Below are 18,874 nucleotides of genomic sequence, written 5' to 3' on the forward strand. Positions count from 1 at the left end.
GCAAATCGTCAATTTGGCTCTAATAGAAGCGGCACATTTTGGCCAAATCGTACAATTTGGCGATATTTCGCCAACGCTTCAACCAATTTTGTTCAAATCGCCTCCTTTTGGCAAAATAAGCATAATAAGGCCTTAAACGGCAAATCGTCAATTTGGTTCTAATAGAAGCGGCACTTTTTGGCCAAATCTTATGATTTGGCGTTATCTCGCAAACGCTACAACCAATTTTGTTCAAATCGTCTCCTTTTGGCAAAATAAGCATAATAAGGCCTTAAACGGCAAATCGTCAATTTGGCTCTAATAGAAGCGGCACTTTTTGGCCAAATCTTATGATTTGGCGTTATCTCGCAAACGCTACAACCAATTTTGTTCAAATCGTCTCCTTTTGGCAAAATAAGCATAATAAGGCCTTAAACGGCAAATCGTCAATTTGGCTCTAATAGAAGCGGCACTTTTTGGCCAAATCTTATGATTTGGCGTTATCTCGCAAACGCTACAACCAATTTTGTTCAAATCGTCTCCTTTTGGCAAAATAAGCATAATAAGGCCTTAAACGGCAAATCGTCAATTTGGCTCTAATAGAAGCGGCACTTTTTGGCCAAATCGTACAATTTGGCGATATTTCGCCAACGCTACAACCAATTTTGTTCAAATCGTCTCCTTTTGGCAAAATAAGCATAATAAGGCCTTAAACGGCAAATCGTCAATTTGGCTCTAATAGAAGCGGCACTTTTTGGCCAAATCTTATGATTTGGCGTTATCTCGCAAAGGCTACAACCAATTTTGTTCAAATCGTCTCCTTTTGGCAAAATAAGCATAATAAGGCGTTAAACGGCAAATCGTCAATTTGGCTCTAATAGAAGCGGCACTTTTTGGCCAAATCTTATGATTTGGCGTTATCTCGCAAACGCTACAACCAATTTTGTTCAAATCGTCTCCTTTTGGCAAAATAAGCATAATAAGGCCTTAAACGGCAAATCGTCAATTTGGCTCTAATAGAAGCGGCACATTTTGGCCAAATCGTACAATTTGGCGATATTTCGCCAACGCTTCAACCAATTTTGTTCAAATCGCCTCCTTTTGGCAAAATAAGCATAATAAGGCCTTAAACGGCAAATCGTCAATTTGGTTCTAATAGAAGCGGCACTTTTTGGCGAGTTACATGACCATCTAGAACATCGAACAAAGGAATCAAAACCGCTTAGTCAACAACTTATTTTATATAAAAGTAGAAATCGCGTAATCCGGAGTCAGTCAGTAAGAGTCGTCTGTTAGTAATTAATATTAAGAGTTTTAGTTCTTTGTGAATAAAGTCGCCCTAAAATTCAATCAGTGTTTTTTTTAAAATATAATTTCGGGTTACGAACATATAACTGGCGCAGTCGATATAGGATATTGTGACGGGCTTGTGTTGGACGTTGAATTTCAACACGAACTAACCAGAGCAAATCCGGTGCGTACCTACGAAGAAGAGAATCAAGAGACTTGAGCAAAGAAGAAGCAGCCACGGACCAGACATAAATCGCTGACCAAGTGTTGCATCTTAGAATGTTCAAGAAAATAATCATTGTACTAGGGTAAGTGTATTTGGGCACATATATTGCATATTCTTTATGTCTGAAGTTGAAGAATTATTAAGCCAAATAGCTACTTTAGATATTAGCGAACCCTTAACTGACTCCGTTTCACAAAAATCGGAAACGTATAATTTTATAGATAATAAGATGGCTGAATTTAAATCTGAATATTTGAATTGTATTCCGCAGTTTGACGGAAACCCAAACGATTTGGGTAGGTATTTGTCTGTGTGTCAATCTGTTATAGATACTTTCTATAAGAAACAGCAACCTAATCACTTTCAAAATATTTATCTTTTAAACTGCATAATGGGGAAACTTACAGGAAATGCTAAATTAGTATTAGGAACTCAAAGTGTAAATACTTGGGAAGAAGTAAAAATTATATTAAATAGACATTTTGCTGACCAAAGGGATGAGGCTTGTTTGAATAGGGACCTAGTAATGTTAAGACAACAAAACCAAGAGAATCCTGAACAATTTTATGATAGAATTTTACATATATTAAATTTACTATGTTCCTATACAGACTCTCATGAAACTACAGATCAGGCAAGAAATCTGAAAAAGGATTTATATAATGAATTAGCCCTTAAAACGTTTTTGTCAGGTTTAAAAGAACCATTAGGTACCAATATTAGGTGCATGAGGCCACAAGATCTTCCACAAGCGTTACAATTTGTGATGGAAGAAAGTAATATTCACTATTTGCAATCAAATAATAATTATAGTAACAGACCAAAATCATCTGGAAGACCTTTTGTCCAATCAACACGATATCGTACACCTTTGAATAATTATAATAATCAATTTCAAAGATCAAATTATAACTCTTTTAATCAAACGGAAAATTTTAGGCGTCCAAATTTTAACTCATTTTATCAACAAGGAAATTTTTCACAACCTAATTTCCAAAATCATTTTTCACGACCTAACTTTCAAAATAATTCAATGTATAATTCTAGACCCTCGACAAACGTATTTAGACCTAATCAAAATAAACCACTGCCTAAGCCAACTCCAATGAGCATGTCTACCAGACAAACGGGCAGAACGTTTAACAATAATAATTTTAATAATAATAATGATTACCGTGAATCGAATCAGTTTACTAGAAACAGAAACCAAACTCCTAACTTCGCAGTTGAGGAATTGTATAATGCTGATATAGTCAGAAGCGAAGACGACACCGTAAACATGAATAACATAAACAAAGGAAGTCAACCCGACACCCAGTCGCGACGCGAACCTTGTGAATCGGAATATTCAAGAAGGCACGTACATGCCAACTCAGCAGAAAATTGTTTTTCATATAATGACGCAAATTTTACTGGAACTCGCCTGCAAGACGATATAACGTAGAACCTGAAGTCATAATATTAAACAACAACGGAATCGGAGAACTTTCGTATGTTATCTTTCCGGAATTTAATTTAAAAATATTAATTGATAGTGGTGCTTCAAAATCATTTTTGGACCCAGAGAAAGCATTCAAACATTTTCCAAAATTTATTAAAGAAGATCCGTTTATAGTATCAACAATTTTTCAACAATCGGCACATAAGTATAGTGCAAATATTCCAACGTCAGAAATATTCAATTTACCGAAGGAACATAAGATGAAGTTCCATTTATTCAAGTTCCATGACTCGTTTGATGGATTGTTAGGTATGGATAATTTAAAACTCTTACAAGCAATACTAGATTATGAACAGGGATATTTACACACACCTTGTGCAAATATTAAGCTAAAATTCTATAGATCAAAATCGCAAATACATAATATAACTATCGCGGCGAGGAGTAAACAAGTTGTAAAAGTAAAAACCAGTATTCAAAATGGCGAAGCGTTGCTACCGTATCAAAAAATTAAGGACTGTGAAATTCCAAATTGCATAATTACTGCAAGAAATGGACAAGCGATAACTACTATATTAAACAACTCATGCAAAGACATTACATTAAATTTAACCGAACCGTTTGAAGTAGAAAAGTATGATGAAGATGAAAGACTTAATTCTGATTTAAGGATAGATTTGAATTTAATTCATGATGAACAGAAAAAATTGGAACCCCTTAAAATACGTACTGAACATTTAAATGCTGAAGAAAAAGGAAAATATAATACTAATGCAGATGCTTTGAGTAGAATAGAACTCCATACAAAAGAAACGGATGGATTTTCGGAATTAGTAAAATATATGGATGATTTCAATAAATCATTGCAAGAGGAAATTAATAATAAAGCAGGACCGTCGGATGAACAAACTTCAATGATTGTAAACTTAGACCAAAAGCAAGACGAAATTCCTAGTGAAAATGTAGAAGAAGCTATTGAAAATGAGACAGTACATACGAATCAGGAACAAGATCCAGTTGTGGGTATACCAATTGCTGAAACCGCAGTGAACTATGGAGCAAATCAGATACTGATATCAGCAGTATATCATTCACCGGCAAAACCGAAATTAATCACTTTATTCGGGAAGAAACGGCGATATATTTTACAAATCTCTGAAGAAAATATGGAATATGATATAATGAAATTTATAAGAGACAACATAGCTCCTGAAAAACTCTACTCGATTTACTTTGAAGACCCAAAACTGTACCCAAAATTCTGTGAAATAGTGAGGAAAAACTTTAAATGGCCATCGTTAAAATTTAAAAGATGTATGATAAAATTAATTGATGTAATAGAAGAAGATGAAATACAGGAAGTAATTAAAGCGTATCATGAAGGCAAATCAAATCATAGGGGAATCGAAGAAACGGAACAAAGAATAAAAAATAAATATTATTGGCCAAATTTAAAAATTTCAATACAAAATTACATTAATCAATGCGAAATCTGTCAAAGAAGTAAGTATGAAAGGAACCCCATAAGGATGGAAATTAATATCACCCCCACGGCAGGCAAACCATTCGAAATAATTCATTTGGACACGTATACTATAGATAAGCAAAAATTCTTAACAATAATTGATAGTTTTTCAAAATACGCCCAAATATATCCGATCAATTCCTTAAATGCAACAGAAATAGCAGATAATTTAATTTTATTCTTCTCACATCACGGAATCCCGAAACAAGTAATAACAGACAACGGCACTGAATTTAAAAATGCGGTAGTAACAGAATTATTACAAACTCATAAAATTAATGTTCACTTTTGTTCACCTGACCACCCGAAATCAAACGGAATGATTGAAAGGCTACATTCTACTTTAACGGAACATGGGAGACTCTTAAATAATCAAGGACAAAAAAATACCTCAATAACCAAGAAATTACAATACGCCATACTGGCCTATAATCATACAATTCATTCATCAACGAATTTCAAACCAATAGATATAATTAATGGACATATGAATAGTGATGACCCATTTGATATAGATATTAATAAGATATTAATGACCGATTATGTAAATGATCATAGGGAAAGAACAAAAATTCTTTATTCAAAAATAAATGAAAGCCAAGTGGAATTAAAAGAAAAAATTGCAGAGAAATCTAACAAAGATAAAGATAAACCAATTTTATTTGAAGAAAATCAACAAACTTATGTAAAGAAAAACATTAGGCAAAAATCAGGTGATCCATTTCATGAACCAACAATCATAAAAACAGTAAACCCAGCTAGGAAAACGGTAACTACGACGGACAATAAGAAAGTTCATATGGATAACTTGAAACGTCCTTTTAGGAGAAAATATAGTTTTAACAATTAAATAACATTAGAAATCAACAATCCATAGTTATATCTACATATATTAATTATGATAATTATTTTCAGCATAATCAAATTTATACTTGAAACTTCAATCGAAATAAAGGAATTGAAAATTTAATTTTATTTGCAAAAATAGGACTAATGCATCCAAGTATAATTAAGATAAAAGATTTGTTTTTGGAATTAAAGAAATTAGAAAAAGGATTAGGTACAGACAAGTTACCCACATCGGTTACCTTGGAGAATACTCCGACATTTGAGACATTGATAAATTTAGAATGTTTTGTTTTGAATAATAAAATAGTATATATATTACATATACTGTTGAACGATAGGCAGGGGTTCCTTCCTTGGAGGTTGGAGATACCACCCGCGAGTTATTATACGAGAGCGCTTACACGCGAGCACTACTTGTAGTACTTGTCGGTTCACGTTACCGACGTTGTACTTTTATGTTACGAGAGTCCAGGACGGACTATATACCTGCTTAGCGAGGTACACGTGGGATCTCCCGAAAATCTCGGAATTAGGACAACCCGTCAAACTATTGCACTATTTATTAAATGACTCGTAAATAGTTATTACTAAACTAAACTTGAAGCGAACACGAGATTACTTGGTTACGTGGCCGAGTATTAGTACGAATTTTTCTTTGTCGGGTGTTTGAGGTGTTGAACTGTCAGCGATAATGGTCAGAGTTGTCACTGTGCAGACGAGCAGAAATAAAAAGAGAGAGATTCCACCCTCTCCCAGCCCTTAAGTACTGGGAGGTAATGGCCAACCGACATGGGCGTACTACTACTCGGGATGACTTTCCCTTGAAGGAATCCCATTATGCCCAGAACGACGACCAGAACAGATTATCCCGTGACCGGAATATGGCCATCGTTCCGAACGGAACGTGACGGTACCCTCAATTTTGTCTACCGCTAAGGGTAACGATGGGATATTTCGACACTCAAGGGCTACATCCCATGCACATTTTATAGTTTGATTGCCTCGCAATATAGTTTCTTCGGAAGAACACAAAGCCGAGGAATTTTGACTAATAAAACATTTGTATCAACTATGGCGGGTCGTGACATCTGGGAAGCAAGCAAATACAAGATGTGCAGGGGCGTAGCTTTGGGACTTACATTAACTAATATATCAAGTCTTGGCCCCTCAAGTCTTAACATCCTCCCCCCCTTGAAAGGCCATGCTTGACTTTCAACAATACGTGCTACAGATGCGATGTACCTAGTTATTGACTATCCTATTGCTAACGTTCCTAGAGTCCCTAAACTTAAGCCACTGGCAACAAAGCCACTCGCGCGACTGATCTTTTGAGAACGCCACCTTTGGTTCTTACACTAACTACTCGCACTATATTGTCTGGTCCGGGATGAACGGCCGTGATTCGTCCTAGCGGCCAGCATAGCGATGGTGCGTGATCTTCCTTCAGGAGCACTAGAGCGCCAACCTGCACGTCGTGATTGGGTTGAATCTGCCATTTGTTTCGTGTCTGCAGTTGGTGAAGGTATTCTTTCCGCCATCTGGACCAGAAGTGTTGTCCGATGATCTGGAGGTGCTGGTAGCGCTTGTTGAAGTTGACCTTATCATCGGTGCGATCTCTTTCGGGTATGGCCGTGAGCTCTTGCCCAATTAGGAAATGGGCCGGGGTGAATGCCTTTAGGTCGTTGGGATCGGAACTCATAGGGATCAAAGGTCTGGAGTTCAAAATCGCCTCGATTTGCGTTGTTATTGTATAAAATTCCTCGTAGTGGAACCGAGAGCCATTCAAAACCCGCTTTAAATGATGTTTACAAGACTTCACCGCCGCTTCATGAAGCCCGCCCCAATGTGGAGATCTAGCGGGCATAAATTGCCATTTTATGTTTGAGTTTGTTAAAAAGTTCTGCAATGGACTAGACCTCACAATGTTTTGAATTGCTCTGAGCTCGTTGTTGCAACCTACAAAATTCGTTGCGTTGTCGCTGTATATGAATGAACATAGGCCTCGTCTTGAAACAAATCTTTTTAGCATACTCAAGAATCCGTCGCTGGTCAGGTCCGTGACAACTTCTATGTGCACTGCCTTGATCGCGAGACACACGAAGATGCAAATGTACCCCTTGATCGTTTTTCGAGACCGGGTTTTACCATCTTTTAATTCGAATGGCCCGGCATAGTCGACTGCCACGGACGAGAACGGCCGCGACGGCGTGACGCGGGAAATGGGCAGCTCACCCATCCGTGGAGTGAGGGTGTTATTCGGATTGGACTTGAAACATGTCATGCACTTTCGGATGTGTGCCCTTACTGTTTGTTTGCCATTCAGAGGCCAGTACCCTTGCCTGACGTGAGCTAAGGTGCACTGGGCCCCTGCGTGCAAGGTGCGTCTATGTTCGCGCGCGATGATGAGTTGGGTTAGCGGATGTTTGGCGGGCAGCACGATGGGATGCTTTACGTTATAAGTGTAGTTCGAGTTCGATAGTCTACCGCCTAACCTAATCATGCCGTCTTGAGCAAGGAACGGAGAGAGTGACTTTAATTTACTTCTGGTAGAAACGCGCCTCCCAGTGCTTAGGTCGCGACTTTCTGCAGGAAACGATCTTGCTTGAACTATTCTTATAAGTCGCCATTCCGCCTGTTGCACTTCGCCGGGGCTCAGGGGCCCAGCTTCTCTTTCCCCCTTGGGTAACCTTGCGTTGCTCCCAAACCTTACGCAGTAGGCCACGACGCGTAATAATTTATGAAGGCACGAAAATCTGTCAAATATCTCGTCATCGGGGCATTGCGCTACTAGAGACACCTCCGGGGCTTCCTTAAGCCCGGGCGTGTCCTTAGTTGGAGCCGCGAACCTTGAAATAGCCGAATCTTTGGGCCACCCTTCGGGTTTTACGAGAAAACTGGGACCGTGAAACCATAGTTGATGATTCGCTGATTCCCTTATGCTGGTACCACGCGATATGATGTCTGCGGGATTCTCCTCAGATTTTACGTGGTGCCAGTCATCAATATCGGTCAGAGATTGAATCGCCGCCACCCTATTGGCGGTGAAAGTCTTCCACCTTTTAGGTTCGTTCGCGATCCAACAAAGAACGATCGTGGAATCGGTCCATAAAAACGTTTTTGTTATGGGTAGCGCCAGAATATCAGCAGACCTCTTTACCAGGTCTGCTAACAGCGCGGCTCCGAGGAGCTCTAATCGTGGTAACGAGAGGACTTTTAAAGGACTGACGCGGGACTTCGCACACAGTAAATGGCTCGCAATTTGTCCATTTTCATCTATCGAGCGCAGGTATATGCAACACCCGTAAGCCCTTTCGCTGGCGTCCGAAAAACCGTGTATTTCTATGGTCTTGGGCTTATTAACAAGCACGTGACGCGGTACTTGCAATAGGCCTACCCTTGCTATTTCGTTTTTTAGTTTTTCCCATTCCGCGTGCAGCTGGCTTGGAATTCCCTCATCCCAATCGATTTTCAGCTGCCAGAGACGTTGAATTAACAGTTTCACGCGTACTGTTAAGAAACCCACGATTCCCAAGGGGTCAAATATTTTTGAGACCCACGACAATATTGTTCGTTTTGTTACCTTGCCGTGAGTCTCCGCGAATTTTTTCGAATCGTATTCAAACGTGTCAAGACTGGGAACCCACGAAATCCCCAAGGTCTTGCTGCTGGAGTCATCGCTTATAAGATATTTTTTCTCGTGACCATCCTTGGCGATTTCATCCAGCAATTGGTGTGCGTTTGATCTGAACTGTCTCAATTCGAATCCGTATTTTGCGAGGATTCGGCGGATGTTTTCTCCCAATCGTTTCAGGGAGTCGAGGTCTGAAGAGCCAGTTAACAAGTCATCAACATAGAAGTCAGACGCTATTGTTTCAGATTCGCGCGGCCATTGTTCAGCTACATCTTGTGATATTTTAATTAAACAACGCGTCGCGAGATACGAGGCTGAAGCTGTACCGTACGTGACCGTGTTGAGCTGATAGTGTCTGACTTCTTCGTTGGGTGTGTCTCGCCATACTATGCGCTGAAGATCCCTCTCGTGCTCGTCTACCAAGATTTGCCGATACATCTTGGTTATGTCACCGATCAACACGAAGTTGTGTTTCCTGAATCTCAATAATATTGAGAATAGGTCCTTTTGTATCGTGGGCCCGACCTTCAGGACGTCGTTCAGTGATGAACCTTTTGTGGTTTTGCATGCAGCGTCAAAAACTACTCTTAGCTTGGTAGTCATGCTTTCCAGTTTTTGAACGCAATGGTGCGGTATATAGTATATAGGGAATTCCGATGATGTTGGTTCACGCGGTACCTCCGTCATGTGTCCGAGGTCCTTGTATTCCTGCATGAATGCTCGGTAGGCAGTTCCTAGTTCATGGGTTTTTGACAGTCGTCTTTCGATTGCATACAAACGATTGAGCGCTGTTTGCTTCGAATCGCCCAAGTCCGTGAATTTCTGTTTCAATGGAAGCTTCACCACGAACCTGCCACTTTCGTCGCGAACTGTGGTCTTAATGAAGTGCTCTTCGCATTCACGCTCTTCCTCGGTCATGTGACTTAAGGAATGCGAGTTGGCCTCCTCAACAAGCCAAAATTTTTCCAAACCCCTTTCCAACGGGTTCTGCGCAAGAAAACAGTTAGACATCATTGACTGTGTTTTACCGAGTCTGCCTTGTTGATGTGGGACTCTGCCGGCTATTATCCAGCCCAGTAATGTCTTTTGTAGCGTGGGAAGAGTTCTGCCTAGTTTCAACTGTCCTATGCAGAGGAGGTCCAGAAATACTTCGCAACCCAAAAGCATGTCTATCTCAGAGGGTACATTAAACTCAGGGTCCGCCAGAACCAACTCATCGGGAATATTTAGTTTTAATTTATCGAAGTAGCTTTGCGGAGCTACTTCTGTTATTTTTGGCACGACGAGAAAACTCAATTTTGTTTTGAAGGCTGTGGTTCGAGATGCAACTGATATGTCCGTGGCATGCGATATTCTCGTCTGTATTTGGTTTATGCCTAAGACGGGAATGTCGACCTTTGACGGTGTTAGTTGTAATTGTTTAACCATGGCTGTGCTTACGAAGTTAGATTGACTGGCCGAGTCCAGCAGTACTCTGCACGGAATTCGGGTTTTGTGCTTGCCGTAAGCATCTACCACAGCCGTCGATAGTAGCATGAGACAATTTCTGGCATTTTGACAGGTATTTGTCAATATCGGATGTGATGTGTTTTGTTCACTGGTGCCTTCGTGAGGGTTTGAATTGTCATGGCGAGAACTGTTTTCGTTGTCCCGATTGACGTCTACGTTACCAGCTCGCGAAGGTTGTTGTGGCTTATGAAGCAGGGTCGCATGTCTTTGCCGACACATTTTGCATCCCGATGACCGACATTCCGACAGTTTGTGTCCGTGCCGTAAGCAATTCGTGCATAAATTCATCCTTTTTACCTTTTCAAACCGATTCGAAATTGATAACCTTTTGAACTCCTCACATGAATATATGAAGTGTTCACCCTTACAGAACGGACACGCTGGTCGGTACGTGGTGCTAGTGGTGGCAAAGGATCTTGATTCATTAGATTTTTTAGGGTTTGACCACACCCTTGAGTCAACTGCTTCCAATACCTGGCATCTCTGCATTAGAAATTCGTTAAATTGGTCGATTTTTGGCGAATTTATGCCTTGGGAGTATCTCTCCCACTCGCGTCTTGTACTAATATCTAACTTGGACACCAGAATATAAATCCACATGGTGTTCCACTTACGGACCTTTTCGCCTAAGGATTCTAATGCGCGAAAGTTCTTGAAGAAATGGTTTGAGAAGTTTCTCAACGCGATATGCGATTCCTTGGCTAACGCAGGGAACTCCATGATTTCCTTTAAATGTGAGTTAATGATAAATTTCGTATTCTGGTATCGTCTCTCAAGGAGATCCCAAGCAATAGCATAATTTGCGTTGGTAGGAGCTAGTGATGCTAATAACATTTTTGGTTCGCCTCGCAGAGATGCTTCTAGGTAGTAGAAGCGTTGAGCATCCGATAATGCATGGTTATCGTGAATCACTGCCATAAACATGTCACGAAATCGTTGCCAATCCGCGTAGCACCCGCTAAATTCAGGTAGGGTTAAAGATGGAAGCTTAATGCATGACTTGGGTGAAACGACTGAGTCACCTGAACCAGCGATGGCCTGTAGCGATGCGCTGGTCGATGGTGATTCAGTGTTCCGATTTGCGTTTACATTGGTTTGCCGTTGATTATGAAAGTGCTTTTCTAGCACACCTTGCGCTATAGCTACTGCCTCGAAATAACGAGTTTCAAAATTATCGCGTTCTTCTCCCAGTTCCCCTTCGTCGTAGTTACTGGGAAAATCAGTAATTAGTAACTCTTCGTATTCCGTTTGGATCGATTTGAACTTGTCTAATATGGATTTTGCGCTATCATATCTAGCTTGCAGTAATTCGATGCATTGATCCAAATCGGTTTTATTTAAAAAACTTGTGAAGCGCGTTAGCTCACCCTTGATTTGGGCTTTGCTATTTTTTAATTTCTTTAAAACGAGTTCTGGGGCAAACTGTTCATCTACGATGGACATTATGTTAAGTTTACCGAGTACAAACTAACGTGAAACCGTGGCGATATATACTCAATGGTGAGAGGGAATTAATGGATTGTTTGGGGTAGCGGGTGTAAATATGGAAAGACTGACCTTTAAGCTGATGTTCACTCCTCGTTGGTGGTTTCCTCGACGTTGCTGGGAAGATCCGGCTCGAAGGACCAAATGTTGAACGATAGGCAGGGGTTCCTTCCTTGGAGGTTGGAGATACCACCCGCGAGTTATTATACGAGAGCGCTTACACGCGAGCACTACTTGTAGTACTTGTCGGTTCACGTTACCGACGTTGTACTTTTATGTTACGAGAGTCCAGGACGGACTATATACCTGCTTAGCGAGGTACACGTGGGATCTCCCGAAAATCTCGGAATTAGGACAACCCGTCAAACTATTGCACTATTTATTAAATGACTCGTAAATAGTTATTACTAAACTAAACTTGAAGCGAACACGAGATTACTTGGTTACGTGGCCGAGTATTAGTACGAATTTTTCTTTGTCGGGTGTTTGAGGTGTTGAACTGTCAGCGATAATGGTCAGAGTTGTCACTGTGCAGACGAGCAGAAATAAAAAGAGAGAGATTCCACCCTCTCCCAGCCCTTAAGTACTGGGAGGTAATGGCCAACCGACATGGGCGTACTACTACTCGGGATGACTTTCCCTTGAAGGAATCCCATTATGCCCAGAACGACGACCAGAACAGATTATCCCGTGACCGGAATATGGCCATCGTTCCGAACGGAACGTGACGGTACCCTCAATTTTGTCTACCGCTAAGGGTAACGATGGGATATTTCGACACTCAAGGGCTACATCCCATGCACATTTTATAGTTTGATTGCCTCGCAATATAGTTTCTTCGGAAGAACACAAAGCCGAGGAATTTTGACTAATAAAACATTTGTATCAACTATGGCGGGTCGTGACATCTGGGAAGCAAGCAAATACAAGATGTGCAGGGGCGTAGCTTTGGGACTTACATTAACTAATATATCAAGTCTTGGCCCCTCAAGTCTTAACATATACCAATCGTTCATGAACAAATGTTTGACTATTTCCATTTATATGCGATTCCGATTTACATAAAGGGTCAGTTCAGAGTTGTGATTCCACAAGAAAAATATTTAGCGATAACCCAAATGCATTACACCTACTATACAGAAAGTTGTAAATTGATTAAATTAGATTTATACATGTGTAGTAATAAGGATTTGATAGAAATAAATAATAGCATTCCTTGTGAAATAGGTTTGTTAAGTAATAAAAGGAACAATATAAATTGTAATCAAACTCAAATAGTAATTAAGGACGTAATTATAGATAGATTAGAAAGACTTTTCCAATGGATAGTAGTGATTCCGGATGAAACCCCTGTACTTATGCAATGTCCAGAAGAAGGAAGCGAGATGCAAAACTTGAAAGGGACATTTTTACTCCAGCTACCAACACAGTGTCAAGTGACTATTAACAAACGGAAGATACGCGGTGAAGCTGATGTCATAGAAGTCAAAGCACAACCAATTTGGTTCCCGAAATTATCGGAAGAAGCTGAACTAACGCCAACATTAAACCTAAGCGTGCATTTACCCAGTGTCAGTTTGGACGAACTTCATACATGGAAAGGAAAATTAGAAGAAATACCAAACCAGCCTTTGGAACCAATGGAAAATATCTCCATAACACCCAGTCTATGGACAATATTTGCATATCTGCTTGCAATAATAATCTGCAGTATGCTGATATGGAAAAAATTCATAGTACCCAAATTGAAGAAGAAGCCAACAAATGAAGAGGAAACTATTCAGCTTCCTTGAAAACACGGAAGCCGAAACTGAAGGGGGAGGAGTTACATGACCATCTAGAACATCGAACAAAGGAATCAAAACCGCTTAGTCAACAACTTATTTTATATAAAAGTAGAAATCGCGTAATCCGGAGTCAGTCAGTAAGAGTCGTCTGTTAGTAATTAATATTAAGAGTTTTAGTTCTTTGTGAATAAAGTCGCCCTAAAATTCAATCAGTGTTTTTTTAAAAATATAATTTCGGGTTACGAACATATAACTGGCGAAATCGTACAATTTGGCGATATTTCGCCAACGCTACAACCAATTTTGTTCAAATCGTCTCCTTTTGGCAAAATAAGCATAATAAGGCCTTAAACGGCAAATCGTCAATTTGGCTCTAATAGAAGCGGCACTTTTTGGCCAAATCTTATGATTTGGCGATATTTCGCCAACGCTACAACCAATTTTGTTCAAATCGTCTCCTTTTGGCAAAATAAGCATAATAAGGCCTTAAACGGCAAATCGTCAATTTGGCTCTAATAGAAGCGGCACTTTTTGGCCAAATCTTATGATTTGGCGATATTTCGCCAACGCTACAACCAATTTTGTTCAAATCGTCTCCTTTTGGCAAAATAAGCATAATAAGGCCTTAAACGGTAAATCGTCAATTTGGCTCTAATAGAAGCGGCACTTTTTGGCCAAATCTTATGATTTGGCGATATTTCGCCAACGCTACAACCAATTTTGTTCAAATCGTCTCCTTTTGGCAAAATAAGCATAATAAGGCCTTAAACGGCAAATCGTCAATTTGGCTCTAATAGAAGCGGCACTTTTTGGCCAAATCTTATGATTTGGCGTTATCTCGCAATCGCTACAACCAGTTTTGTTCAAATCGTCTCCTTTTGGCAAAATAAGCATAATAAGGCCTTAAACGGCAAATCGTCAATTTGGCTCTAATAGAAGCGGCACTTTTTGGCCAAATCTTATGATTTGGCGATATTTCGCCAACGCTACAACCAATTTTGTTCAAATCGTCTCCTTTTGGCAAAATAAGCATAATAAGGCCTTAAACGGCAAATCGTCAATTTGGCTCTAATAGAAGCGGCACTTTTTGGTCAAATCGTACAATTTGGCGATATTTCGCAAACGCTACAACCAATTTTGTTCAAATCGTCTCCTTTTGGCAAAATAAGCATAATAAGGACTTAAACGGCAAATCGTCAATTTGGCTCTAATAAAAGCGGCACTTTTTGGCCAAATCTTATGATTTGGCGATATTTCGCCAACGCTTCAACCAATTTTGTTCAAATCGTCTCCTTTTGGCAAAATAAGCATAATAAGGCCTTAAACGGCAAATCGTCAATTTGGCTCTAATAGAAGCGGCACTTTTTGGCCAAATCTTATGATTTGGCGATATTTCGCCAACGCTACTACCAATTTTGTTCAAATCGTCTCCTTTTGGCAAAATAAGCATAATAAGGCCTTAAATGGCTAATCGTCAATTTGGCTCTAATAGAAGCGGCACTTTTTGGCCAAATCTTATGATTTGGCGTTATCTCGCCAACGCTTCAACCAATTTTGTTCAAATCGTCTCCTTTTGGCAAAATAAGCATAATAAGGCCTTAAACGGCAAATCGTCAATTTGGCTCTAATAAAAGCGGCACTTTTTGGCCAAATCTTATGATTTGGCGATATTTCGCAAACGCTACAACCAATTTTGTTCAAATCGTCTCCTTTTGGCAAAATAAGCATAATAAGGCCTTAAACGGCAAATCGTCAATTTGGCTCTAATAAAAGCGGCACTTTTTGGCCAAATCTTATGATTTGGCGATATTTCGCCAACGCTTCAACCAATTTTGTTCAAATCGTCTCCTTTTGGCAAAATAAGCATAATAAGGCCTTAAACGGCAAATCGTCAATTTGGCTCTAATAGAAGCGGCACTTTTTGGCCAAATCTTATGATTTGGCGATATTTCGCCAACGCTACTACCAATTTTGTTCAAATCGTCTCCTTTTGGCAAAATAAGCATAATAAGGCCTTAAATGGCAAATCGTCAATTTGGCTCTAATAGAAGCGGCACTTTTTGGCCAAATCGTACAATTTGGCGATATCTCGCAAACGCTACAAGCAATTTTGTTCAAATCGTCTCATTTTGGCAAAATAAGCATAATAAGGCCTTAAACGGCAAATCGTCAATTTGGCTCTAATAGAAGCGGCACTTTTTGGCCAAATCTTATGATTTGGCGATATTTCGCCAACGCTACTACCAATTTTGTTCAAATCGTCTCCTTTTGGCAAAATAAGCATAATAAGGCCTTAAACGGCAAATCGTCAATTTGGCTCTAATAGAAGCGGCACATTTTGGCCAAATCGTACAATTTGGCGATATTTCGCCAACGCTTCAACCAATTTTGTTCAAATCGCCTCCTTTTGGCAAAATAAGCATAATAAGGCCTTAAACGGCAAATCGTCAATTTGGTTCTAATAGAAGCGGCACTTTTTGGCCAAATCTTATGATTTGGCGTTATCTCGCCAACGCTACAACCAATTTTGTTCAAATCGTCTCCTTTTGGCAAAATAAGCATAATAAGGCCTTAAACGGCAAATCGTCAATTTGGCTCTAATAGAAGCGGCACTTTTTGGCCAAATCTTATGATTTGGCGATATTTCGCCAACGCTACAACCAATTTTGTTCAAATCGTCTCATTTTGGCAAAATAAGCATAATAAGGCCTTAAACGGCAAATCGTCAATTTGGCTCTAATAGAAGCGGCACTTTTTGGCCAAATCTTATGATTTGGCGATATTTCGCCAACGCTACTACCAATTTTGTTCAAATCGTCTCCTTTTGGCAAAATAAGCATAATAAGGCCTTAAACGGCAAATCGTCAATTTGGCTCTAATAGAAGCGGCACTTTTTGGCCAAATCGTACAATTTGGCGATATCTCGCAAACGCTACAACCAATTTTGTTCAAATCGTCTCCTTTTGGCAAAATAAGCATAATAAGGCCTTAAACGGCAAATCGTCAATTTGGCTCTAATAGAAGCGGCACTTTTTGGCCAAATCTTATGATTTGGCGTTATCTCGCCAACGCTTCAACCAATTTTGTTCAAATCGTCTCCTTTTGGCAAAATAAGCATAATAAGGCCTTAAACGGCAAATCGTCAATTTGGCTCTAATAGAAGCGGCACTTTTTGGCCAAATCTTATGATTTGGCGATATTTCGCAAACGCTACAACCAATTTTGTTCAAATCGTCTCCTTTTGGCAAAATAAGCATAATAAGGCCTTAAACGGCAAATCGTCAATTTGGCTCTAATAGAAGCGGCACTTTTTGGCCAAATCGTACAATTTGGCGATATCTCGCAAACGCTACAACAAATTTTGTTCAAATCGTCTCCTTTTGGCAAAATAAGCATAATAAGGCCTTAAACGGCAAATCGTCAATTTGGCTCTAATAGAAGCGGCACTTTTTGGCCAAATCTTATGATTTGGCGATATTTCGCCAACGCTACAACCAATTTTGTTCAAATCGTCTCCTTTTGGCAAAATAAGCATAATAAGGCCTTAAACGGCAAATCGTCAATTTGGCTCTAATAGAAGCGGCACTTTTTGGTCAAATCGTACAATTTGGCGATATCTCGCAAACGCTACAACCAATTTTGTTCAAATCGTCTCCTTTTGGCAAAATAAGCATAATAAGGCCTTAAACGGCAAATCGTCAATTTGGCTCTAATAGACGCGGCACTTTTTGGCCAAATCGTACAATTTGGCGATATCTCGCAAACGCTACAAGCAATTTTGTTCAAATCGTCTCCTTTTGGCAAATTAAGCATAATAAGGCCTTAAACGGCAAATCGTCAATTTGGCTCTAATAGAAGCGGCACTTTTTGGCCAAATCTTACGATTTGGCGATATTTCGCCAACGCTACTACCAATTTTGTTCAAATCGTCTCCTTTTGGCAAAATAAGCATAATAAGGCCTTAAATGGCTAATCGTCAATTTGGCTCTAATAGAAGCGGCACTTTTTGGCCAAATCTTATGATTTGGCGATATTTCGCAAACGCTACAACCAATTTTGTTCAAATCGTCTCCTTTTGGCAAAATAAGCATAATAAGGCCTTAAACGGCAAATCGTCAATTTGGCTCTAATAGAAGCGGCACTTTTTGGCCAAATCGTACAATTTGGCGATATCTCGCAAACGCTACAACCAATTTTGTTCAAATCGTCTCCTTTTGGCAAAATAAGCATAATAAGGCCTTAAACGGCAAATCGTCAATTTGGCTCTAATAGAAGCGGCACTTTTTGGCCAAATCGTACAATTTGGCGATATTTCGCCAACGCTACAACCAATTTTGTTCAAATCGTCTCCTTTTGGCAAAATAAGCATAATAAGGCCTTAAACGGCAAATCGTCAATTTGGCTCTAATAGAAGCGGCACTTTTTGGCCAAATCGTACAATTTGGCGATATCTCGCAAACGCTACAACCAATTTTGTTCAAATCGTCTCCTTTTGGCAAAATAAGCATAATAAGGCCTTAAACGGCAAATCGTCAATTTGGCTCTAATAGAAGCGGCACTTTTTGGCCAAATCGTACAATTTGGCGATATCTCGCAAACGCTACAACCAATTTTGTTCAAATCGTCTCCTTTTGGCAAAATAAGCATAATAAGGCCTTAAACGGCAAATCGTCAATTTGGCTCTAATAGAAGCGGCACTTTTTGGCCAAATCGTACAATTTGGCGATATTTCGCCAACGCTACAACCAATTTTGTTCAAATCGTCTCCTTTTGGCAAAATAAGCATAATAAGGCCTTAAACGGCAAATCGTCAATTTGGCTCTAATAGAAGCGGCACTTTTTGGCCAAATCTTATGATTTGGCGATATTTCGCAAACGCTACAACCAATTTTGTTCAAATCGTCTCCTTTTGGCAAAATAAGCATAATAAGGCCTTAAACGGCAAATCGTCAATTTGGCTCTAATAGAAGCGGCACTTTTTGGTCAAATCGTACAATTTGGCGATATCTCGCAAACGCTACAACCAATTTTGTTCAAATCGTCTCCTTTTGGCAAAATAAGCATAATAAGGCCTTAAACGGCAAATCGTCAATTTGGCTCTAATAGACGCGGCACTTTTTGGCCAAATCGTACAATTTGGCGATATCTCGCA

At 39.7% G+C, this 18,874-nt stretch overlaps 1 protein-coding gene across 1 annotated transcript; it reads right to left on the reverse strand.

Moving 5' to 3' along the window:
- Nucleotides 1-6,598: 6,598 nt before the first annotated feature.
- Nucleotides 6,599-11,893, reverse strand: LOC136349966 (uncharacterized). Its single transcript, XM_066301538.1, has one exon. It carries the CDS (start codon nt 11,891-11,893, stop codon nt 6,599-6,601), a length of 5,295 nt encoding a protein of 1,764 aa, XP_066157635.1.
- Nucleotides 11,894-18,874: the final 6,981 nt, after the last annotated feature.

The sequence above is a fragment of the Euwallacea fornicatus genome, unplaced genomic scaffold (genome assembly GCF_040115645.1).
Source record: "Euwallacea fornicatus isolate EFF26 unplaced genomic scaffold, ASM4011564v1 scaffold_78, whole genome shotgun sequence".
Taxonomy (NCBI): domain Eukaryota; kingdom Metazoa; phylum Arthropoda; class Insecta; order Coleoptera; family Curculionidae; genus Euwallacea; species Euwallacea fornicatus.